General features: G+C 38.8%; 1 protein-coding gene and 1 pseudogene across 2 annotated transcripts in view; one reads left to right on the top strand and one right to left on the bottom strand.

Annotated features, from left to right (window-relative positions):
- NUFIP2 (nuclear FMR1 interacting protein 2) overlaps nt 1-16,283 on the bottom strand; it is a 28,891-nt gene extending 12,608 nt beyond the window's left edge. Inside the window, exons 1-2 of one of the 2 annotated variants that reach the window (XM_060133287.1) lie at nt 15,938-16,283; nt 9,066-10,790 (exon numbers count right to left, since the gene is read on the bottom strand). In XM_060133287.1, the coding sequence (XP_059989270.1) occupies nt 9,066-10,790; nt 15,938-16,217 (2,005 nt within the window). In that variant the 5' untranslated portion in view covers nt 16,218-16,283. Of the gene's footprint in view, nt 1-8,669; nt 10,791-15,937 lie in introns of those variants that run through there. The other variant, XM_060133286.1, reaches the window with a different exon arrangement.
- A 5,344-nt stretch (nt 16,284-21,627) lies between these two features.
- LOC132511503 (small ribosomal subunit protein eS1-like) lies at nt 21,628-22,397 on the top strand (annotated as a pseudogene).
- The last annotated feature ends 2,137 nt before the right edge of the window (nt 22,398-24,534 follow it).

Raw genomic sequence — 24,534 nt, 5'->3', positions numbered from 1 at the left:
TTCTATAACTAGTAGCAACTTGATCTCCTTGACTAGAATTTAATGTTTCCATGAAACTCCAAGTTAAGATGAAAAAGAAGGGGAAATAAATCAAATATTGTTTGCAGGATTATATGCCATGCTTCAACCACTCTAAAAAGACTAACAAGAAGCTAGTGACAGAGAATACATGGGAAAGAACTGAATGACATTTTGCCCTCTTTCAGGTTACAAAAGTCTGGATTCAGACATTAAATATGAAATGAGTTTCTGTTTAACTTTATAACAAGAGAAGCTGAACAAGTATAAAGAAGCCTACAGAAGGCACCTTCAACTATACAGAATCATAACATAGCATAACATTAATCTTTTTACTTTTAACACTGCCCTCTTCTACACACATGCACTCACACACACACACGTCTAACTTCCCAGTTCTTTTAAAACAGGAATCACATCATCCAATTATGTAAACAGTTATTGAGAAACAGCCACAGGGCCAAACTTGGTAGGCAATTTTGTCATGATTCTATCATTTAAACTACCACCACCCAAATTTAAAATTTTACTGTATCAAAATTTTAAAAATTCAAATATTTAGTAATGCCACTCAAATGAATAAAATGTAACATTCAATTTTCTAAAGCAGACTACCTTCTATGTAGTTCCCTATCTCAAGGCTTCCTGTAGTAAATGCCCAATTACCTACAAGTTCTTAATTCCAAGTGGATTAAAAAGCACTACTTAGGGGATAGGGATATAGATAAAAAAACAGAAGGAAATGCTCTGCCTCTGTGAGCTTAGTAGAGTAGGTAGGTAGCTTTTCTAGGTAGAAGAAACATCAGCACAAACAAAGCTTGATGGTATTTTAAACAAGGTGTGCTAATTTAAAGCAGTCAGCCAACTGGGTTCTACATACCACTTGTTTTTGCAAATAAAGTTTTACTGGAACAGAGCCAAGCCCACCGCTTTTGTGTACAAGGCTGAACCAATAACAACAGAGACTGGCTCACAAAGCCTAAAATATTTACTATCTGGTCCTTTATAAAACAAGTTTCCTGACCCAGGCTTTAGCAGTCACAGGTAATTTAGTAAGTCACTAAGAGGAAAAGATTTAGACAACAACACTATTCAGGGAACAAAGCTGAAAGTCATCAAGAAGGAAAGATTTAGACAAAGAAAAATGCCTTTTTGCTATTTTGGGGGAAGAGCACAAAGCATTCATAAAGAAAAGTTTGTTATTTAATTACATCGGTGAAGGGAACCTACTGAAGAAATATGAGGTTATTAACTAAATATTAGGAATGATTCCTCAAGGCAGCTGAAGAGAATGGATGAAATGACAATACAGAAAAAGAGCCCAGTAAATGTTACTGCAGCAGTAAAGAATTTAGGACAGTTGTATTAGAGATAGAAAAGAATGGAGATGTTAGAGAGGATCCATATAAACCTAACGATAAGGGCTGTATTTGTATTGTATGTTAATTCCCTGAGAGGGAAGGCAAGAAAGAAAGAGCAGGTTTTAGGAAAAAAATGAATTCAGTTTTACAAACACAGAATTGGTGTGATGTTGAATTGAATATACGTGGTCTGAACTCAGCATAAAAGCAGCTGAAGAAGTCTTAAGCTTAATTCACAGCAACAGAATTAAATGAGATTACCCAGGAGTTCAAAAGCATGAAAAGGGGACTGAAGGAGCACCAACATTTGAGAAAAAGAGAATGATACCAGGAAGGTTATATCAAACATACAGGAAGTAGGAAGAGTGGGTAGAGTTAAGGAAATGGAAACTAGAGAATTCAGGGAGGGAGTGTTCAACTACTGCAACTCTTACCCAAGGTTAAGACATTTGTAACTTTCTAGTTACCTATCCCCTTTTCTCTAGCCCAGTGCCACTGCCCTGGTTCAAGCAGTGGTATCCTATGCACATTTCTGAAGTTGTCTTTTAACTGCTCTCTTATGCAGTTAACTGAGCCTCACTTTCTATTTTCTACACCATGGTTATAATTCTCTTCCTTTAAAAATATAAATCTGAAAGTGACCACACTGCTCAAAACATTTCAATGGATTCCCACTTGCCTACATGGAGACTGGTTCTGTGTATGTCTCATATAAAATTTATTTGTAGGGCGTCCTTGGTGACGCAGTGGTTCAGACTCTGCCTGCCAATGCAGGGGACGCAGGTTCAAGCCCTGGTCCGGGAAGATCCCACATGCCACGGAGCAACTAAGCCCATGTGCCACAACTACTGACCCCGCGCTATAGAGCCCGCGAGCCACAACTACTGAAGCCTGCACCTAGAGCTAGTGCTCCGCAACAAGAGAAGCCACTGTAATGAGAAGCCCGCGCACTGCGACAAAGAGAAGCCCCTGCTCTCTGCAACTAGAGAAAGCCCGCACGCAGCAACAAAGACCCAAAGCAGCCAAAAATAAGAAATGAAATAAATAAATTTCTAGCATTTGACACAGTGGCTGATACATTAATAAATTCAATGACTAAGTTAAAGATTTAACTTGCACCATTCACCTTCCTTGAAACAAACTGAATAACTGGCAATCTTCAAACACTATTTCACTTCCACCTAAAATATTCTGACTCTCCTTCTACAAATAAATAAGCCAACGTTCACTTCTTTTTTGAATCCTGACTACCCTCATCCCCTGAACCCACCCATTCACCTTAGCAGTTTCTCTATATTCTAAATGCATTTTTCTATAGAGGAATGACACTAGTAATTTCTTTCCATGTTTCCCCATCAGACTGAGTTCCTTAATAACATGAACCCTCTCTTTTCATCTGCTTATCACCACACACAGTGCTTGACATAGTAAATAAATATTGATTTGAACGGAATACTACTCATAAATCAGTCAAGGAAGTAATAATATAGAAAAGTAGTTTTAGGTAGACCCATTTGAAACTGCTATTATTCAACCTGTTTTGACCTACAAAAACAGCAATTTCATGTGGTTCAACCAAATAGATTAATCTTCTAACTCTAAAATCCTTCAAAGAAAAAGACTGAAGAGGGTTAAAGCTAACTAAAAGCTTAACTGTTTGCCTTTAAAACTGAAAGATACTACTGTCCCAGTTTAATAGAACATTTTAAAAAAATCATTTATAAACATTTTAAGAAGCACGTAATGGCTCCCCACAAAAAGAAATCATATATAAGGCAAAACAAGCTGATTCCCACAAATGAGAACCCCCAGATCAATTTATCAGTAATCATGCCTTCCAACCCCTCATTAAGACATTTTAGATCAATTTCTGTAAAATTCTGCAAGGGTGGTGGCATAAATTTAAATTCTGCTTTTTCTCTAGTTTAGATTTACCTGTCTTTTGATGATTTCTGGCTATCCCAACACTGTGTTTTGCTATCCTGACTTCCTCCTTCTCAACCAGTCACTGTACCTACCTACCTATTCTTTTGCTTGTCAGAAATTTCTCCCCACCCTTTTCTTTTTCTTTTCATTTTGACTATACCCATAAAGAAATACTGTACATTTTCAAGTAAAGTTGATTAAGGTAGTTGTTAAGTCACCACCTTTTCAGTAGATGCTTAATGAACTCTTCAGTGTATCAATCTCAATCCTACATTCCCAATTTGGAGCAACACCAACAGACAACAGAATTGTCTGGACAACCTCTAAATACACACAATCGAAACTTGGAGCACTTATTCTATTCCAGATTACTTTTAAAGGTTAAATATAAAATTCAAGTTGCTTACAATGAAACTGCCACTACTATGAAAGTAATAGACAATTTCTGTTTTTATAGCATGGGTGATTACTTCCCTCAGGACTTCAGCTAATGAAATCTAGGGGTTAAATTTTAGCTTCTATTAAATTCCTTACAAGTTACCTTCCAGATTAGTAGCAAATTACTGTACTCATAAAGCAGAATTAATGAGAAATCAAGTACCCAGTATGGATGTTAAAATGGAAAGTCACTGGGAAAAAAGGATCTCACACAATTATTAAGAATTACTTGTCACATACATTCCTATATGTTCCATATTACAGAGAGGGGAAAAAAGGACTCTTCCCAAATATAGGATATTCAGCTAGGACTGAAACCAAACTCAAATCTGCAGGTACCTATTAATAAGATTATTAGAAAGATAGCTTTGATGGCACAATTATGGAGCAAATGCAATACAGTGAAAAGGCTTATTAAGCACTGTGTTAACGGGAGAAAATTTAATATTCAGATCTTTTTGTGAACAAATATATAAACTGTATGTATAGTTCCCATCAGTTTTATGGATCAATTTAATTAACCATAACTTGCCTCCTCAATATCCTGTTTCCCTTGGGAGATTGGGATTGACATATATACACTAATATGTATAAAATAATAAGAACCTGCTGTATAAAAAATACATAAAAATTTTTTAAAAATCCTGTTTCCCATTATCCTGCAGATGTAGAAATATTTATCAGTTCCCTCTTGCCCTTACCCAATCTAAAAACTTTAAAAAAATAAATGTTTGTTCATTTTTGGATAAATAATACATTCACATGACTGCAAATACAAAGGGGAAATCTTTGTTACTTCTCTGCCGGGACTATTCCAAGAGTCTGACTAATCTTTTACTTCTAGTCACCAGAAAAATGGCTTCTAATCTACTCTACAAATTGGTGCCACATTAATCTACCCGAACAGAGATCTACAAGTCAATTGTTTAATACCAACCCAGTTTTTACAGCAGTTGAGTACAATCTGGTAACACAAAACAAAGGCTGACATACTTATTTTATAAAATTAGAAAACCCAGGCCTAAAAATGATAAATGATTTGCCCAAGTACATAGGAATTAGGAATAGCATTAAAACCCCTGTCTTTTGTCAGTTTAAATTACTTCATTCTACTTGCCTATCTCCCTGATATTCAGTGGCTCCCCCTGCCTCCAGATGGAAATTAAAAACCTCCATGATCTGGCAATTTACCTTCCTTCTCTTTTATATCCCCTCACCACATCCAAAATGGATATCTTCCTACCTTACTTGTTTTCCAACTTTTCTGTTCTTTATCTTTCTGTTCTCTGTATTTTCATTAAGTCAAAAATCTTACCCCCATCCATCAAAATCCAGTTTAAATGCCACTGCCTCCAGGAAAACATACCCTGCATTTGCTCTTCCTACCTTTACTCCAGTAAGAAACTCTCTCTCCCCCAACTAAAATCTCTTATTTTTATCCTTCTTATGACATTTAAAATCCTTGCCTTAAAACTTGTTTATTGTTTTCTCCTCTACTGAAGTTCTTTAAAGGAAAAGACTCATCCTGTGAAAGCAAGTCTTCCACAACTAGGCCTATGGTAGGTACAACATTAAGAGGAAAACAAATTATTGCACAACTCCTTAGAAGTACAGAAAACTGTGACAGAAAAGAAAAAAAAAAAGAATTAAGCTGAGGAAAGTTCTCTATAGACCTAGAGTCCCAATCCTAGTCGGCAATTAGAACCACCCAGTGAGTTAAAAATTTCTTTCAATCCAGGACCCAACTCGAGTGGATCAAACCACTTATGCCAATAACCTGCCACCTGTGGAGGTAATACATAAACAATTTTTTAAAATTTCATGCAATAGCCTAGAGCTGCCTTAGGAATATTTTATACTAGACAGCTTTCATTTTGACTCACCCCAACCATCAAAAATTAAATCTTACACTATTTATCTCCCCTGCGTCTCTATGTGCTGGGTAAATTTTATCAAATCAAATTATTTAATGAATACTCCAAAATGTCAGCATTTTGAATGCTTAATATCCTTTAGTGCAGTATTAGCCAGGCAAGATAAATTAACTGGTTTAAATTAACACATTAACCACACAACTCACACCAATCAATGTTACTTCTTGGATTCAAATGACTTTAGACCATTTCAAAACTAAAGATATCACCTCAGAAAGTTAGGATCTAGTATTCTAAGCCTTTGACAACAAATCAAAGAGTTCTACTAACTAAGCATTCTGAGTAATTACTTTGAAGGTGGCAATGGTTATACGTCTTGGGTATGTGCATTAAAAGCCATCACCCTAACATACTCAAAGTATCAATGAGTAAAATGCTGATACCTGGAATTTGCTTTTAAAAACTCCTAAGAGTGTGGAGGTGGGTAGATGAAATAAGAATGACAATGTTTTCTAAATGTTCAAGCTGGATGATGGGCACATTGGGGTTCACTGTACTATTTGGCTCCATTTTTAAATATACATAAATATATTTATATACTTATATATACTTAAGTTTTTCATAATCAATTAAAAAATTATCACTTTGAAGTTTTAATTCAAGTGTCACTTGAGATAAATAGGAGAAGACGACCTACCTCTTAACTTAAATACTGGTACTGCTATGTCATGGTACAATATTCCCCCCAAAACCACAAAGATTAACAGTCTTACTTCTTAAGAAAAGTTAGTAGCATATTTATATCAAAAGCTATAAGAAAAATCCCAAGAACAAGAATTCCCATCAATTCCTTTTTTATGCCTCACTGTATCTTCATTTCACATCCCTCAACTAAACATTCAGATTTTTAAAATCTGCAGTAACTAATGTTTAAGACCACAGGTAATTAATATTTAATCTAAAAAATGTGCCATTCCTGTCGAACTGACATAATGCACCCTCCTACCCACTATTTCCAAATAAAGTTGCTGAAGGGCTTATTTTTGAAGTTAGGAAGTATGCACAGAACTTTCAATTCTAAGTCTAACTTCATTCAACTTACTCAGTACTAGTTTACTTTTGAACATTTAAAGATCATACTAAAGGATCAAGAAAATAATACAAGTGCTCTTTTAAAGGATAGTCCAATAAGCCCCACTGATTATTGCCTCTTTTAGAACACTTGAAAAAAGGGCAAGCCTTCCTTTAAGAAAAAGATCTTCGTATCTTCAAAAGGTTGTGACCAAAACAAATTCAAATAAAAGAAAAATTAGTGATCTAATGGATTTGGTAGGAATTCAAAGAACCTGCCACTTTGGGACCTAATTGAACTGAGTATTACCTGTTTGTTCTAGGGAGGAAAATAAAAAAATCAATACCAATTTCATCTCAATAATGTCCAATTACAAAACTCAAACTGATGCACTTTACTAAAGCAAATCTTTCAGTTACATCAGCAAAAGTAAGTACAACTGCAACCATGTAGGGGTATTTAGCTTATCTAAATACCATGGATTTCACAGTTAGTTAGCCCATCTATAGGACAAGTGCATACACAGAATACCTAAGAATAAACAGGAGTTAATACTGCCATTTAAAAAGGCCTGCATTTCTCCATAATAAACATCATACATAATACCAACAACCAAGCTCCCAATGGAACAACTTGTCCCAGAATTTTTCCAGGTTGTGGGAGAACATAACACAACCAGATATCTTCTCAGGCTCACACAACCACCACCAGTATAAAGTAAAGATTTTCCAAGTACAGCGGTCTCTGGAGGGCAGATGGCACAGAAAATATCAAAAACACCCAACTCCCCTGGCAGAATTTAACATATAATTAATCAATGTCTTAAGAAACTAAGTATTTCTTTTTTACCCTAACTTTCCTAAAAACACCCAGCTCTTGATTAACGCGTATTTACTTCCAGAAGAGCAGTGCTGGAGAAAAGTGAAAACAGGTAATTTTATCTGCCAGGATTTCTACTCCTAAACTCCCAGAAGGCAATTCTACTATTTACTCCTATTTTTTAAAGGAAGAAAAATTTAAAAGGATATCTGCTTATTTTACTAAATGTCTTACAATCTGCAGCTAAAGTATGGAGACTAGGTAATTTGCTTAGAAGTCACATAAATAGCTTTGTTATTCATCTATGAGGCAGTGATTCTTCCAGGGAGAATATGGTAATTACCTTACCCCTATTATTTGATATGCTATCTTTTCGCTGCAGTTGCAAATCATTGCCTAAATGAGCTACTGTTAAAAATGGGACTGTGCAGTATATATTAGGCGTGTGCATGCACGCATGGGGTATAGATTTCTGTTAGGGGAGGTGGGGGAGGTAGATAAGGAAAACTGAAAACCACTGTTCTCCAAAGCACAGAGGTACTTGTAACATCATTTGTAAACATCATTCATGAAACAAAAAACATTGTTTTAAGTGGGAGTTTGGGATTAGCATATGCAGATTGGTATATATAGAATGGATAAACAACAAGGTCCTACTGTATAGCACAGGGAACTATATACTCAATATCCTGTGATAAGCCACAATGGAAAAGAATATGAAAAACAATGTATATATGTATAACTGAGTCACTTTGCTGTACAGCAGTAATTAACACAACACTGTAATTCAACTATACTTCAATAAAAAATAAATTTTAAAAAACGGCTACAAAAATACTGCAAAAACAAACAAACCAAAAAAACATTATTTTAAGGATTTAAATTAGTTATGCCAAATAGCAAATTTTTCCTTAAGACACAAATAAGCCTTATCCTAAGAAGGTTATTAACATGGAGCTTGAAAGATATCTGGTTCTTTTTTAACATGGGCTTTGGGGCTGTGACAGGCGCAGACTCCCAAGAGCCTGGTCCATACAATGATGATTGTACCTGCCATTGTAGTTTGATTATTTTCTAGCTACCTTTTAGCACCCGTTATTCCTTCTTATAAGAGAAAAAATTAGTTGACACTCCACCTTTTTGGACTCCTCCAAAACACTGCTCCTACTCATTTTAAGCAACTTAGAACAAACAAGTGAGCTCACTAATAAAGCAGCATATGATATAAAAAGCAAAGGAGAGGCAACACCTGTTCAAAGAAAAAATTTACTATTCCTTGAACAAAAGGCAGGAGGTCAATTATCCTTGTCTATATAAAAAGAAACACTTTTAAGTTGGAAAAGTGAACATTCCTTCTAAACCTTAACCATACTGTTTTCAAAGACCCTGAATTAGAGTCTGATATCAGCTGCTTATCAACATTGTTATTCTCAACTAAGCTCTGGAATTCTTAAAGAATCTCATAGTAGCTTCCAAATTTCACTCTTAATACAACAGGCAATAAATGTACATTAAAATGACCAGTAAGAACCTTCATATAGGAAACAAATAAGTTACCTTTAGTGTGATATACAATAGCAGCCCTCAGGTCAAAAGAACCCCAGCTATCATTCCTTTCTAGGCCTCTCTGGTATCTCTGTTCTTTGGCGGAGCCTAACAAAGTGTTCGTAGGAGACGCCAGAGGATTTTGATTTTCTATCTCATAGTCCTTTGAGAGAAACACTAAAGCACCTTGACTACTGGTGTCTGCTTTTTGCAGGTCACCTATATGACTGGGTTCCAAGGATAAGGCTCCACTCTCACTAGTAGTCCCAGATTTTAGAATGCTACCCAGAACTTGAGGACTAGTCCGTTTTTCCAGCTCATAAGCCTTGGGAAACACAGGATGCTCAGTTCCTGAGGGGATTATTTCAGCACCCTGTGAAACCAAAGTGGCAGGATATTCCCCTTGAAATGTCACCTCCATCACTTTATGATCTGATGATTTCCCAATAACAGTCTCAGGGCCAGCACTGGGCTCATTGATAAATGATAAACCCCACTGATTCTGGAAGATATCCCCCAGGTTTTGCTGATCTGTCTGAGAGGGTAGATCCACTTGTGCTGTGCTCAACAGCACAGTTTGCATATTTGAAGGGTAGATAAAAAGGCTGGACTTAATTTGTTCAACAGCTGCTGAAGTCAGACTCATGTCTTGGAGAACTGAATCAGTCCCAGAAGAGATGGGTGTTAGAGTATTAGCAGCAGTAGTTAGCAGTGGCTGACCCCCAGGAGAATACACACTTGCATCAGTCCCTGCTAAAACTGGCCCATTAGAGAAGCTGGCCGAAGTAACAGATTTCAGCGCTGACATAGGGACCTGGGATAATCGACTTGAAGATTGGGTCTGAGTTTCCCCAGTAGATGACGAAGAGGATGAAGATGAAGATGGTGACACGGAAGAGTTCTGTACAGTTTTGTTGAGGTTTTCCTTAACTTTGCTTGCATAACTTATTTTAGGAACTATTTTAGCACTGCTATTGTCCACTGGAAAAACTGGGGGTGGTTTAAATAGGGTCCACGAGTCCTCTTTGGAGGCAACAGCAGAAGTATGCTTTCCTTTGGGCCGATCATCAAACTTTTTGCTGCTCACACCAGGCTTAATATCAGAGCTTTTCCTCAGCATATCACCCACAGCAGGTTTTCCTCGACTTGGTCCTCCAGGCCCAGTTTCATACTTCCAAATGGGCTTTGAACCATCTACTCGATTTCCCTTTTGTTCACTGTAGTCAGGCTTGAAAGTTTCAAGTCCCTGTTTTAAGGTTGGGACATTGGTCTCTTGTTGCATTATTTTGTCCTGCACTAAATTAAGGTTTTCACAACCCTTGGCACTATTGCGCCTAGCTTTCCTTTTTTTAGGAGTGGTATATCCGCTCTCAGATCCACTACCATCATTATCTGCTCCTTTGCCCATATAACCATTAGCAATATAGCCAGAATTATTTGTTACAACACCATTTGGAATTGCTACGGTATCAGTCTTGTCTACAGATTGGTTCTCTCCGGATTTATTTTCATAAGACTTCCCATTCTTTTTGTCCATACTGTTTTTCTGAATGAAATTCCTGGTTTTAATTCCTGCTTTCCCAAAGGTGCTGGACTTTACAGTCTGCTTCAGATTAGTGTCTACAACTTGTTGGTTGCCATTGAGGACCCTGGAAATAGGGTTGGTGGCTTCATCAGAACCCAGGTTCTTTAAAGATATTTCTCTTTCTCCAGCATTACCATTTAGTTCACCATAGCCTAGGGAAAAAAAGGTTAAAAAAATTACAATATGTACATAACACTTAACAACTATTCATTTACAACGCACTAGACACTATGACTTCAGCTTTATGTTATTATTTCATAACTCTATGAGAAAACACTTGTCAGTCCCATTTCACAGATTAGGAAGTTTACTAAGCAAGAGACAGAACTGACCTGGTATCAAACCAGAGTCTAAGGTCAGAAAGAAGATGACATCTTAAGCATAATATCTCTCACCTAACAGGATCAACCTTCCCATCATTCTCACAAGGCTGTTATAAAATTTCCTTTATAGGGACTTCCCTGGTGGTCCAGGGGTTAAGACTCCATGCTCCCAATGCAAGGGGCCCAGGTTCAATCCTTGGTGGGGGAACTAAGATCCCACATACCATAACTAAACACTGCGCGCTGCAACGAAGACCCAGTGCAGCCTAAATAAATAAATAAACAATTTAAATATAAACAAATAAGTAAAATTTTTTTACAATTAAGAACAGAGCTACCTTCTGGGAAAAATCAAGTTATACTGATACAGTAAATCTAAGTATTACAACAAAATTAAAGATTCCACTTCTATGAAACCATACATGGCTGGTGGTCACCACAAGCAGTTCCTATTGCATTCTGTGAAACAAAAATCTAACACTTGTGAACTTTTTCAAAAGTGGTCTTGGGCTTCCCTGGTGGCGCAGTGGTTAAGAGTCCACCCGCCGATGCAGGGGACACGGGTTCGTGCCCCGGTCCGGGAAGATCCCACATGCCACGGAGTGGCTAGGCCTGTGAGCCATGGCCGCTGAGCCTGCGCGTCCGGAGCCTGTGCTCCGCAACGGGAGAGGCCACAACAGTGAGAGGCCCATGTACCGCAAAAAAAAAAAAAAAAAAAGTGGTCTTAAATTCATTGACACTTCCCAGACATTAAATCATACTACTACTGTATGAAACCCAAGCACCTATGTACTAACTCTTATAGATACATTTTCTTCATTTTATATTTGGGTAAACAGACTCTCAGAGAAATTAAGGGACTTGCCCAAGTCACAAAGTGGAAGAACTGGAAAGCTGAACTCCAGTCTGTCTGGAACATGGTTTCCCTTCACTATGTCATACTGCCTAACCAAATGATTCAGTAAGATACTAACAAAACTACAATGAACGGTATCTACTTTGAAAAAGTGTTATGGTATTCAAGTTTAATTTAAGAACTTCAGTCACCAGAATCAGCTTATTACTATAGGTGATTCAGCCGGGTCAACAACTTTTCTCACTTCCTTACTAGTAAAATAGCATTACAACTTATCTACCTTACTGTGAAATGTTCCCTAAAGCATCTTGAGGTCAAGTCATTAGAAACAGATACATGATCCAAGAGAAGGATGGATACAGACACACACTCACACTCATTTAAGGCAGCTTTTCAGGGGGTGGGGGGGAAATCCAATAGTATTTAGTATTCCTAGTATTTAGTATTCCAAAAGGAATAAATAATTTGTCACTCTCATTCATTCTCTTGGGCCTTTAGCCTGTCAAGGCTAAAAGGCACATGAGCTTGTATTTTCTTGTCTTGAGATTTGTTTTAATTTCCAATATGGTAAATATCAATAGACATAATCCACATCAAAAGCTCTTTGTATACTTTAAGAGTATAAGGGACACTAAGATTTTTTCTAAGGCCTGAGAACCATTGTTTTAAAAGAACTTGATGTGAAACAGAACAAACTGAGAAGATTCACAACACTGTTTACTATAATTTTAAGTCACTCCACATCAGAGAAATGAGCAAATTATATAAACTTTCAGGAAATAACTTAAGAAAACATACTTAAGGCATAATCATTCTTGAGATATAGTGGCACAGAACTTGTTTCATGAGAGAATATATTTTGTAGAAGTTCTTAACTTCTGTAAAGGTACATTTTATTTTTTGGCTGGCTAAAAAAGCTATGATAGCCAATCAAATCAAACTTTTGGTGGAAAAATTCTATGAAACAGCAGAGATCACTGCTTAGGATGTTTTCTAAAAGGTTCTTATTTTTCTCCAGAAAAGCAGAAATTTCGACAGAGACTCTCAACGTTTTTTAACAGATACAAGTTTACCAGTGCACAACCCTAGACCAATGAGAACTATATATACCATTTAACATACTAACAGGCTAAAACAAAGGCTTGTACCCTTGGGCCAATTAGTCATAACTTTTCAGATCTCAAACATAAGCAGTCTTAAACACAAAAATAAATAAATAATCCAAAGTCCAAACTAGTTGGACCAAAGCCAAGACTTTAAAATAAAATTTTTCCTATTTAATGGCTCTGATATCAGAAATCACCAACTTAAAAACCACCCAGAAGCCCCTATACTTCCGCCCCCCAAGTTTTAACAACAAAAAATATTTCTCATTTAACCATATAAAAATTTTCCCATGGCAACTTTGTTGGTTGCAAAAAGTCTGCCGAAGAGACATTTTCTTTTAAAAATTTAGATATTGAAAGAAAATGTAAACACTATAGAATTACTGAGAGAAATCAAAAGTCTCCAAGTGCTTTTATTATTTAGGGTTGCCATGCTAAAGCACCTAACCCTACTTCAAAAGGACTCAGCAGAACTGGAGTTCTGATAAATCTAGCTTTTGGATTAGTATCTGAAATTACCGAATGAATTTGCATTTGTCCCTCTCTTGCTCCCTCTTCTGGATAAAGAAAAATTGTTACTCTTTACAGGCTTATGGGTAATGGGTCATAAAGCCCACCTCAACACGTTACAGACACATTTCAAAAATCCTCACAAGTTTTCTTAATATATTAGCACTATGCATGCTGAAGCAACAGTGGTGTGACCAGGCCACACAAGAAAAGCTGCTCGCCCCAATTGTTTACATTCTCTCAGAACTGCTAAACCCAGTTTCCCCTATTTATTCCCTTTCAGGATAAGACAAACTATTATAATTTGAAGGATGCCACCTTGAATGGTTCAGGGGCTGCCCCCATAAGTAGAGAGGAGTCCTGCAGGAGTATATTAAATAATACCTGACAGACAAAACTGAATTTTCCAATCTGAACTGTAATACTGCCTTATAGTCCAAGTAACCATAGTAAGATTTTTTTCACCTGAAGTTGAAAAAAACCTAACGTTAAAAAGATCTAGTATTATATAGCTTCTAACAGTTTTTAAACTGTTCCAAATCCTTAGGATTAAATACTCAACAAATTTAATGTTCATTTCTACTGCACACCATCAGTCCCTACCACCCCCCAAAATGGAAAAGCTGACATTCCAATTTCACTCTTCAAGTACTATTAAATCTGCAATAGAAAAGCAGTTTTTCTCCAGCTCTCAGTAACTGCTTATATCAAATTTGACACGCAGGATTTAACATTCATTCTCCTACCGTTTCAACTTATAAAGAACCATTATTTTTTTTAATCTGCGTGGTTATAAACTTTTAAGTTCATTTCTTTTCAAATGTTTTCTAAAATGACTTTTGCCCTCAATTTAACATTTGTTAAAAAGAAGAGTTTGGGGATCCATATCGGTTTTAAAATCGGAAAACACCTTTCCTTTCTAACATGGAAAAAAAGTCTCCTCCCAGGCAAGATGGTAGTGCACCAACCTCATGGATGAGCCACCTCGGTTCACCCTTAAGGGCAAGAAAAAGGGGTCAAAAAAACGTCGCCCTCTCTACCATTCAATCAAACATTTTTCTAATCTCTCTCCTCAAAACCTCTGCCCAAGCCCGGAAAATAAATGTTGGGGTGGTTGGAGAGAGATAGAACAAGCTTTTTTTTGTAAAAATGAGCTGCTAGAAGGAAAGGGCCCAAGTGAAAGCCTGAGAGGCGGAGTCGTGAGCGAACCTGGCAGGAGACGAGGTTCCTGTGGCAGAGAAACTCGTGACCGGGGAGCCTGGTTCCCGCTGGGTACCCCACCCGGTCTTCAGGCACCGCCTCTACCCAAAATGTATCCCTCCCGCCCCCCCGCCCAAGCCCTCCTGCCCCAGGAGCGCTCGCGGCCGCCGCCCGCGGCCTCCTTCTCCCTCAGCCCCGCTTCGAGGCCGGCTCCCCGCCCCGACCGCCCGCGCCTCCCGCCGCACCCGGGAGCGGGAAATGCGGCCGCCAGCACGCGGGGCCCGGCGCAGGCCGCTCCCCTCGTGGCCGCTTCCCTCCCCCACCCCAACCGCCCCCGCCCCTCACCCCAGGGACCCGCCCGGGGCCGCGCGGCCGCCACCGGGTTACACAACCCGGCCGGCGACGGGGGGAGGGGCGGCCGCGGGCCGGGGGCGGCGGCGCCCCCGCAGGGCGGGAAGCGAGGTGACGCCGAGGGGGATCCCCAGCCACCCGGCTCGGCCGCGCCGTGCGCCCCTCGACACTGTTCCCCCTCCGCTCTTCAGTGGGCCGGAGTCGGTGACAGGAATCGGCTTCCAACATGGCGGACAGGAAGCGGCCCCGCGAGGAGGAGAGAACATTCCAGCCGCGCCGGCTTTGGGGGGAGCGGGCCCGGGGCGCCGGCCTCGGGGGGAGCCGCGGGGATAGACTGCGAGGTGCGGTGCCCGAAAGGGGCGTCTAGGGGTGGAAATGACCCGAGAGTCGAGGGGTCCCAACCGCCCCCCCAGACGGGGAACCCCAAGGCCACAGGTGGGCTTGGGGTGGCGGGTGAGGGAGGACACTTCCTCAACTCTGCCCCCCTACCCTCTCATCGCCGTACGCAAAAGGGTCTCGCGACGCCACCCGAGTCGGAATTCGCTAGGCCCTCCTGAGTTACACCCGAAGGACTTTCCTGGGGGGGCGAGGTTCACCCCCAACTCAGGGCCCCCAAATTAGGGTCCCTCCGGGGCCTCAAGAAAGTAAACGAGAAAGGAATATAAGCCTAGACTTCCAAGGCCGACCCTCCGGGTCTCCCTCCAGTCCGGGCCGGGAAGGTCACACTGGCCTGGTTGGGCCTCTCCCATGCTGAGGAGAAGAGGGCGCTGCAAACCCCGGGGCCCAGCCCGAGCTTTCGGAGAATGAAAGGGGGCTTCCCCAGACCCGCAGGACACGGACACACACGCACACACACCCTGACCCCGTCCGCGTTTCCCCGATCCAGCCCCACCCCCATCTCCCCTACCCCCCCACCTCCATCCCCCTTCCCCCATTCGTCCTCCCTCCCGGACCTGTTTTCTTCTTCGGCGTTTCCTGGTGCTGCTGGAGGGCGTGTTTCTGCTCATGTTTCAGCGGCTTTGGCTGGGCCTTGGGGCTGCCCTCGGCTCCATGCTGCAGGTATTGGTGAGGCTGCTGGTGATGGTGGTGGTGATGGTGGTTGTGGCTGTGGTTGTAGAAATAATAATGGTGGTGGTGGTGCGACTGCTGCTGCTGTTGCTGCTGGGGGTGATGGTGCGGATGGTGGTGGCTGTGATGGTGCTGAGGCTGTGGCTGGCTGGGCTTCTCCTCCATTGAAAGCGGCTGGGACTCTCTAGCTGAGGCTGCGGGCTGCTGCACCGTCAGGATCTGAGACTGCTTCTCAGGGCTCACTCAGTATATCTGAGCGCGTCTCGCAAGCGCACTGGTTAACCGAGCGATTCTGCGAGATTGGCACCGCACCCCAGCAATCAGGAGCCACGCTGTGCCTCTGGCCCCGCCCCTAGCCCAAATCCTCTTTCCTTCCCCTTAGCCACTGCCTGCTGGCCAACGCCACTTACCCTATGCAACCTTACAGGGCCGGGCCTTCAACGTCAGCACTATGGCTCTCTCTTCTGTCGCTTTCTCTCCTTCACTGCGCAGTCTGCGAACAGCACTTTCTACACTTCTCGCCCGCAAGCTAGCTCATGTTGAGGGCAGCAGATTCCACTGGCGATTCCAGTGGCTCTGGGAGCCATCTGTTGGTTTTGCATCTCCTAGAATCTACTGGCTTTTTTTTTTCTTTCTAAATCCTTTTCCGGGTAACCAGAGGGGAAGCTCAATTCCCTTAACCCTGAGACCACTAAAGGGGCAATACAAAAAGAGGAAATAAATACATTTTTAAAAACACAAGAGCTTCGCAATCCAGTAGATCATTTTGTATTCTGGATTCATTTTGCTTTGTATTCATATGCTAATCTCTTCCTTTCCACGAAGGGATTATAGGATTCCACAATGGGGTATCTGTGTAATTTTCTAAAAGAGCACAAAGGGTTTAAATCATTGTTTCTTTGTAGTTGGAGGCAAGGGAGAGTGGGAGGAATGAAAATCTAAAATCTACACTGAAGTAGGTTTTTTTGTTTTGTTTTGTTTTGTTTTAACGCTGCAGGTGAGGTCAACTGTGGAACTAAGAAGGGTTTTAGAATGTGAAGAGTTTCAAGAGAGAAAGAGGGTGAAAGAGCACTTTAAAAGTTAAGTTAAAAATTTTTTTTTGCATATATGGAAAATATTGGAATTTAAAGAAATGCTCGGTTGCATTTTCTAATATTGATTTAACTTATCCTGCATTATCACATCACAGCCTGATTTTTAAATGTTTAGTCAGGTCAGTGGTTACTCAGGAAGGAAGAAAACGGTTGTGATGGGGGCACAGGGGTGCACTCTGATAATATTTTATTTCTTGACCTAGTTGGTGATTACACATATATTTGCTGTATAATTATTTCTTAAACTGAATATGTATGTATGTGTAATACATTTTTCTCAATGTATGTTATACACTGGATTTTTTTAAATTTACCATAAAATATATAAGATTTACTATTTTACTCCTTTTTAAGTATGCAGTCCGGTGTCAGTAAGCACACACACTGTTACGCAACCATCATCACTGTCCATCTCCAGAACTTTTCATCATCAGAAAATGAAACTCTGTACCCATTAAACAATAACTCCCTGTTCCTTCCTCTCCCCCATGCCCTGGTAACCGTTATTTTATTTTCTATCTCTATGATACCTCATATAAGTGGAATCATACAATATTTGTCCTTTTGTGTCTGGCTTATTTCACTTAGCGTAATGTCTTCAAGGTTCATCCATGCTGTGGTATGTATCAATATCAGAATTTCCTTCCTTTTTAAGGCTGAATAATATTCCATTGTATGCATATGCCACATTTTGTTTTTCCATTCATTCAGCAATGGACATGTGGATTGCTTCCTCAGTGTATATTTTACAATTTTTAAAAGTGGCTTGAATTCCTACAGCAGGACAATGTTAAAGGAACAAGAAGCTTAAAAGAAAAAGTTTGTGCTTTGAAATCAATGAATATCAGCACAAAAGCATAATTAAAAGGTAAAAGTCTTTTTCCAAGAGCAAATGTCACTGAATTCAGACAACCATGTCCAGACTTGACTTGTTCTTTATAGTGAGGATTTGCGTTGCCTTGCGGAATTTTAAAGAAAGACCCCTTTGGGTGGTGGGGGAGTAAATTTACCCCATTTTGAGAGCTAAAACCCTAATAATAACACGTTGTGACAGATAAGTCCTTGCTGTTGAATAGTATTGCACCACTTTCCCATCTATTAAAGAAATAAAAGTGTTTATGGAATTTAGGATTATATTGATAGGGCTTTATATTCTTTTGCTGACTTGGGACGTTTGGTTGAAAATCAAGAATCCCTGAGTCATAACTTCTCTTTCTACATTTTCCACATTATAGTTGCAGGCAAACCAAAAGCACTCACTCCGAGTTTCTGACTTTTCAAACCTTGGCCTGCCTTACTTTCTTCACACACAGTCATATGAAGTTTAGGAAACTAAGCCTTGCTCTCAGATGCTCTAGTTACTATGAATGTCGCTGTAGTAGTATGTAGTAGTATGGAGAAAGACTTGTGATATAATGTAGGAAAAAAATGCAGACTATCAAATTATATGTACAGTAAGATCATAATCTTATAAAAACATGAATCTTTATTTACTTATTTATTTATTTTGGCCGCGCCGCGCGGCTTGTGGGAATAACTATGGAATGACAACAGTAGAATGTGTATCTTTTCTTCCTCCTGATTTTTCTCAAATAGTTTTATGTAAAACATATTTTGAGATTTGCCATGTATTTGAAAATAATAATGCCATAATACCAACCCCCCTTGAAAAGAGAATAATTGGGGGACTTCCCTGGTGGTCCAGTGGCTAAGACTGTGCTCTCAATGCAGGGGCTCTGGGGTCGATCCCTGGTCAGGGAACTAGATTCCACATACTACAACTAAGAGTTTGCATGCCGCAACTAAAGATCCCACGTGCTGCAACTAAGACCCAGCGCAGCCAAATAAATAATTAAATTTAAAAAAAAGAGAATAATTGGGTCTACTTATTTCAAGCATTTTTATATTTTAAATGAAGCCTGCATTAAGGAAAAAAACACAACAAGAAAATATAGCATAAGTCTGGAGAAATTATGGGTGCTATTTTTTTTCTTTTCTCTATTCTCCAAATGTTCTGTTATGTAGTTACTACTTTTCATAATAACATTATTTATTTTTTGCGGTACGCGGGCCTCTCACTGTTGTGGCCTCTCCCGTTGCGGAGCACAGGCTCCGGACGCGCAGGCTCAGCGGCCATGGCTCACGGGCCCAGCCGCTCCGCGGCATGTGGGTTCTTCCCAGACCAGGGCACGAACCCGTGTCCCCTGCATTGGCAGGCGGACTCTCAACCACTGCACCACCAGGGAAGCCCCATAATAACATTATTTTTAAAAATTAAAATAATAAAAAATTGAATCTGCACAATCCTTAAAACTCATTTTACACCATATTTTACCTACAGTCAATGTACAAAGTTGTAATGGAGAGACAGGAGGTTCCCATATAAGGTAGGCTAATGTTTTAACTATCACTGTAATCATAATACCTAATCTTTATGGAGCATTTATGATGTGTCAGGAACTGTACCAACTATTTTATCTTTGTTTTCATTTGCAATTCTTTGAGATAGATATTAAGCCCATTCTACAGATGAGGAATTTGAGACCTGAAGAAGTTAAGAGACTTGCTTATAATTTAAAAGCCACCAAGTTTATGGTGGGGCCTGAAGTAGATTCCAGGTCAGCTGGATAGAAAGAATTTCTAACACTGTCAAAGTGTGATGTACATTTCTAAAATTTTAGTAAACCTCTAAAAAACATTCAAGCTGTATCATAACTACCATGAAGGTGGTATCTGATTACCAACAGAGGCATATGTACTATGCAGCTAATGAAGGTTCAGGGCCACTCAATGCACAGGCCCCTCCAAGCCCTGGAGGGGCCCTAGAAATGGTCTCTTGAAAGAGATAGATATTTTTTCACTGTTTTGTAAAAAAATTTTTTAAGTAACATATTTTTGTAATTTTTCCTTAATGAGGGCCTCCCTGCAAAACCTGGATGCACCCCTGTTAATAGTCATTTTTAACAGTCATTTGGGAATCTGACTCAGAAGTGTTGTAACTTCAATAGGTCCTTTAAAAGGTTCTGGTCATTTTATAACACAGAAAAATGTTATGCTATAACTCAAGGGCAAAGAGCAAAATAAACTATATGTATACATTATGATTGCATATAAAATATGAATTAAAGGATTGTGAGGGAACTTGAAAATGAAAGCAATAAAATCTTTTTATTCATTTGTTCATTCGCAAATATTTATTAGGTACTTTTTATGTACCAGATCTTATGCTTTTTGTTATTTGGGGTTTTTAAAAAATCTGTTTCTCTTATTGATAGAGTTTTAGAACTTGGGTGAATACATTTGCAACACTGTCTTAATTATCAGATGAAAGTCACTTTTCACACACCTGTACTCTTACACTTTGTCTACTTTGACAGCTTAAGAGATACAGAGATAGTTAATTCTCTGGACCTCAGTTTTCTCCTCTCTAAAATATGGAGAATGGGCAAAGTAGCCTCCAAATTTCTTTCTATTCTAACATTCCTTAATCACTATCACTGCTCTTTCTTTCCATATTACTCCTTTATTTCATTATAATAGACTCTACAGCAGCAGAAGTGTAACTGATAAAAATCTAGCTTTTCAACTGTAACAGTTGACTATAACTTTAGAAATTATAATCAGAAACAGAATTATGTAGTTTTATATAAATGGAAATTGGCTCCCTGATGATAGTTCCAGTTTCAAACGAGGCAAATCATTGGTAACATCCACTGTTTTATTTTGGCAGGGAAAGAATTTTATTCATGTATATTTCCTTTAGATCTTAATATTTTTGTCTTGAGACACTATCTTCAAAAAACTTTCAAAGGAATTGAATGGAGGTATGGGTAAATTAGGTTAGTCTTTTAATAACAAATATGATGTCTTTTCTAAATATGAAAGTTTTTTAAATGACATTTTTCCTTTATGAAAAGCATTATGGGAACAAGTTTGAGGGAGAAACTATAGCAGAGTGGTATGAGTATAAATTTTGTAGTCAGACAGAACTGGGATGGAATCTCTATTCTGAAACTGCTTAGCTTTGTGACCCTGTGTGAGCAAATTATTTAACCTCTCTAAGCCTTAGTTTACTTATCTGAAAAATAGAACTAATATTAGTGCCTAACTCACAAGGTATAGTGAAAGTCAAATTAGATAATGTAAATAAAGTTGTTGGGTATAGTGTTTATAACATTAGTAAGTGGTACTAGGTATTAAATATTAGTGATACTAAATTATTAAATATTAATACATAAAATTTCAGATATAATATTTCATTAAGGAAACTGAGTTTCAGAAAAATCAATTAGCAAGTTAACCAAGAATAGAATATTTTCCCAATTTTTAAAAAAATAAGCAAATAATATGTTTATGTATGACTGATTCACTTTGTTATAAAGCAGAAACTAACACACTATTGTAAAGCAATTATACCCCAATAAAGATGTTTTAAAAAAAAAAAAAAAGCAAATAGCCCTTTTGGCCCTCTGAGCAGCACCATGGCAGTGGGCAAGAACAAGTGCTTATGAAAAGTGGCAAAAAGTTTGCCAAGAAGAAAGTGGTTAATCCATTCTCTATGAAAGATTGGTATGATGTGAAAGTACCAGCTATGTTCAGTATATGAAACATTGGAAAAACACTAGTCAGGAAAACTCAAGGAATCAAAATTGCATCTGATGGCCTCAAGGGTCATGTTTTTAAAGTGAGCCTTGCTCATCTGCAGAATAATGAAGGTGCATTTAGAAAATCCAAGCTAATTACTGAGGATGTTCAGGGCAAAAACTGCCTGACCAACTCCCATGGCATGGATTGTACCTGTGATAAACTGTGCTCCAGAATGGTCAAAAAATGGCAGGCCATGATCGAATCTCATGCTGATGTCAAGACTACCAATGGTTATTTGCTTCATCTAATTCTGTGTTGATTTTACTAAAAAACACAATAGTCAGAAATCCAGAAGATGTTGGGAACCATGACCCGAGAGGTGCAGACAAATAACTTAAAAAAAGTGGTCAATAAATTGATTCCAGACAGCACTGGGAAAGACATAGAAAAGGCTTTGCCAGTCTTTTTATCCTCTCTCTGATGTCTTTGTTAGACAAGTAAAAATCCTAAGAAGCAAAAATTTGAATTGGGTAAACTAATGGAGTTTCATGGTGAAGGTAGTAGTTTTGGAAAAGCTGCTGGGGATGAGTTGAATGCTAGAGTTGAATGAGCTTATGGATATGAGCCACCAATCCAAGAATCTGTTTATAATTCAGATATTTAATGGTGACAATAAAAAGTCTTATTTGTGATGTTTAAAAAAAATAGAATAGGCAACTGCTGTCAACTAAAATCAATAGTGCATTCAGTAGCAGTCCTCTCTGAGTAGCAGGTTCAAAGTTGACTTTCACTTTCTTCTTTTTTGCTTCTCTATTTTTTCATTGTACATTTAACATTTATACTTTTTGTTTAAAAAAAGTATTTTAAAAAAATGAATGAATTTAACATCTAACTCTCCTGTGAACATTAATCCAAAAAAAAAAAAAGACCAACAGAATCAGTATGCCATTTTGGATTCCTTTCTGAGTCTTCAGTAGACAAAATGAATTTATGTATGAATGAATCAATAAATATTTAGTTGTCAGTGTGTATAATACTCAGTTTGTTGGAGTCCATAGTTAGATGCATCTAGAAGTTAGATAAAATGTCACTCCCTGGGAATAAAACTAGTAAGACTCAACATAAACTGGATGAAATTAACCACTACTAGGGAATCTAGTCAGTGTGATTAGAATGCCTCAGAAGCTATTAAAATAAATAGTGTAACCATGGAAACTACTGTTATAGTTTTTATTCAATTTTATTTCCCTCCTTATTGTCTTTTAGTGTTTTTAAATTAGTATTTCAAAAGTTATATGATTGCTGTTGTGTTAGTTATTATTGCTGTGTAACAATTTACCCCAAACCTTACTGCTTAAAACAACAAACGTTTACTATCTCACAGCCTCTGAGGGTTAGGAATCCAGGTGCTGCATACCTGGGTGCCTCTGGTGAGCATCTGCTTCCAAGCTCACTCATGTGGTTGATGGTGGGACTCAGTTCCTGGTGAGATGTTGGAGTGAAGACCTCAGGTCCTCACTGGTCATTAGCCAGAGACCTGTCTATAGGGCAGCCCACAACATGGCAATTGTCTTTCCTCAGAGTGAGCAATAGAACAAGAGGGAGCTCTCAAGATGAAGCCACAGTCTTTTTGTAACCTAATCTCAGAAGTGAAATCCCATCATTTCTGCTACATTCTATTCGTTAAAAGTGAATACACACCTACACACAAGGGGAGGGGAATCACAGGAGGGTATGAATACTATACTTTCATTAGAGGGATCATTGAAGGTTATCTCAGAGCCTGCCTACTGCAGGTATAAAACCATTTATTAAACTTCTGCTTGCTCATATGTCATCACCTAGCTGCATTCTGAATATAATCCCATATTATATATGACTTGTTTATAAGGAGAGTACACTAATCAACACACATAAGTTCATCATCATTTATTAAATTAATAAATATTTTTAAACACTTGAATTTTGTCACTTGCCAGCCTTGTGAGTGTGGCTAGTGTGATTCAGTCTTCCTAACGCTGATAAGTATATGAACCTAAACTTGTGACCAGGCCCAGGATTGTAGTCTTGCCTTGAGAGGGCCCACCTGAACTACCACAAGGCCTCCTTATGCAATAGGAATGGCAATATAAAACACCTACATGGCTAGTCAGGTTAACTTAACTTGGGTTAAGTTACTTGGCTGTAAGCAAACTTGGATGTAAGAAACACTTCTCCTAACACAGCATCAAATTCTACAGTGACAGCTCTATTAAAACATACACCTATTTACCTCAAGAACTGGGTAACTTAATATCTCAGTCTAATATCTACTTTCAGCTTACAGAAAGATAATCTGATACACACTCTCAAAATCCTTAGTTACATCTTTTCACGTAAGTTAATATTTACTCTTTTACTGTATAAGGTAATAGTCACAGGTTCCAGTGTTTGGGATATGGATGTATCTTTTTGAGGGCCATCATTCAGCCCACGACAGGGCCGTTGTCTGCAAAGAATTTTTAAATAATATTAAAATTGGCTAAATGTCAGTCCACTTTTTATTATCACCCTATGCAGGCAATTTTAAACAGAGTCAATGATAAAATACTCCCCATGGGGGCAGACCACTTCCAACACCTTCCCCCGCTCTCAGTGTGCCCATACTGAATATTCCAATATGAGCTATTCAGCCTGGCTTAACTTTTCACAGTCAGATTCTGCAAAAACAATTTGGTGTTTCATCGATAGCCAGGCACATCCCCTAATCTTGGTATGACTGACCCCTCATCCTTCAGGAATCAAGTAAATGTCACTTACCC

The sequence above is a fragment of the Lagenorhynchus albirostris genome, chromosome 20 (assembly GCF_949774975.1).
Source record: "Lagenorhynchus albirostris chromosome 20, mLagAlb1.1, whole genome shotgun sequence".
Lineage (NCBI taxonomy): Eukaryota > Metazoa > Chordata > Mammalia > Artiodactyla > Delphinidae > Lagenorhynchus > Lagenorhynchus albirostris.
The sequence above is the reverse complement of the archived record's forward strand: the minus strand, read 5'-3'. Positions and strand labels throughout refer to the sequence as shown.